We start from the raw sequence: 1,689 nt of genomic DNA on the forward strand, positions 1-1,689 counted from the left end.
AAAAAAAAAAAAATGGTAAATTTTATGTTATGTGTAACTTACCACAATAATTTAAAAAATATTGTGAGGCACCTGCCTCATGTGAGGTCTTCTAAGAAGAGGGGCTGTTCTCCTTCTCAAGAGAGCTTGCGGGCTTTGGGAGTTTCATATTCTCAAATGTCCACATCCCAAGGCCCACCCAGCCCCTGTCAGTGTCAGAGGTTAGCAGAGCAGAAATGCCAGATGTGCTCATTCCATCTCCTCCTTGGTTGCCCCACCCTTTTGATCAGATCCTGGAAGTGGCTTTCAGCACAGTCTTCCGGCTGGCTGTGATAAATGAGGGTGGCTTAAACCCTATCCTCGGGGTTTCACAGCTTGCCCTGAACTGGTAGCCTCTCATTTTCTCCTTGCAAAGCTTCTAAGGCAGCTAAGAGAAGCCAACTAGCTTCACAATCCACATAATTAGCATTGCCCCAAACCTTTCAAGTGCTGGAATGCTGGCGTCCACTAGTGCCTCTTTTCTTTCTAAACCTCATTCCACATGGCAAGGGAAGGTCTTAGGAATTGTGGAACTATGGTATGCTAAGGGTTCTCACTGCCTACCTATCACCAGCAAGGGAGTCCTTGTTGCCATCCATTCCTAGGGGTTAATTTTGTTCCCTGAGGCTGCTTTCTAGGGCCTTCCGGTCCCTTGTTTTATCCTGGTTTAGACCTGAAAGCAGAGCCTGAAATAAGGCCTTCTGTGCAAATCATTTATGTAGGAGGTGGCCCTGGGAAGCAGGCCCAGTGCGCCACAGGAAAAGCCAGTACAGGGTGTTTTGCTGAGTTGGGCACTGTGGTGGGCAGCTGGACGTGAGCCCACTGGAATCTTCTGAAGAGTCCAAGAGCCTCTTCTCAGTATTGTCCACTTGAGGATTGATAGTGAGAGGTATTTATCCATTGGTGTCCAACCCTCATTGGTTGAGGATCATCCCAGGAAGTGACACCTCCCCACTTCTAGACTAGCAGGTGGATATTCCAAGCAGGCTTCCCTCAGTGTCTCACCCCAGGCACTGCAAACACCCCAGGACAGAAAGTGAACATGTGTATTATGCAGTTAAAGCAAGAAGCTATCAGTGCAAAGTGAGTAGACCCTCAGATGCAGCTGGGTCAGAGGGAAGGCCCAGGGATATGACACAGGACACAGAGGTGGCTGATACACCGCCTCCCAACATTTCCTCTATCACAACAACTACAACAATGGCAACAATAGGGCTGAGTGTGGTGGCTTACGCCTATAATCCCAATACCCTGGGAGGCCAAGGCGGAAGGATTGCTTGAGCCCAGGAATTCAAGACTAGCCTGGGCAACCTGGCAAAATCCTGTCTCTACAAACAATACAAAAATTAGCCAGGCATCACTGCCACTAAAATTAGCATGTCTGTAGGCCCAGCTACTCAGGAAGCTGAGCTGGGAGGACTGCTTGAGCCTGGGAGGTCAAGGCTGCAGTGAACTGTGACTGTACCACTGCACTCCAGCCTAGGCAAGAGGGTGAGGCCCTGTCTCAGTAGGTAAATAAATACATTAATTAATTAAAAATGACAACAATAATATATGTATTGAGCTTATAGCATGTTGCAGGTACTATTATTAAGTGCTTTGTGTACCTGTCCTCTATAGCCCCACAATAGCTCTTTGGGGCAGGTACTCTTTCTTTTTTTCTTTTTCTTT

The 1,689-nt window shown here is 47.5% G+C and overlaps 1 protein-coding gene across 1 annotated transcript in view; it reads left to right on the plus strand.

The window, feature by feature from the left end:
- The window catches only part of MILR1 (mast cell immunoglobulin-like receptor 1), a 37,153-nt gene extending 36,782 nt beyond the window's left edge, over nt 1-371 (plus strand). Inside the window, exon 9 of the mRNA XM_011929548.1 lies at nt 173-371. Coding sequence (XP_011784938.1) covers nt 173-371 — 199 coding nt within the window. The remainder of the gene's footprint in view (nt 1-172) is intronic.
- The last annotated feature ends 1,318 nt before the right edge of the window (nt 372-1,689 follow it).

The sequence above is a fragment of the Colobus angolensis genome, unplaced genomic scaffold (genome assembly GCF_000951035.1).
Source record: "Colobus angolensis palliatus isolate OR3802 unplaced genomic scaffold, Cang.pa_1.0 Scaffold1, whole genome shotgun sequence".
In the NCBI taxonomy this organism is placed as follows: domain Eukaryota; kingdom Metazoa; phylum Chordata; class Mammalia; order Primates; family Cercopithecidae; genus Colobus; species Colobus angolensis.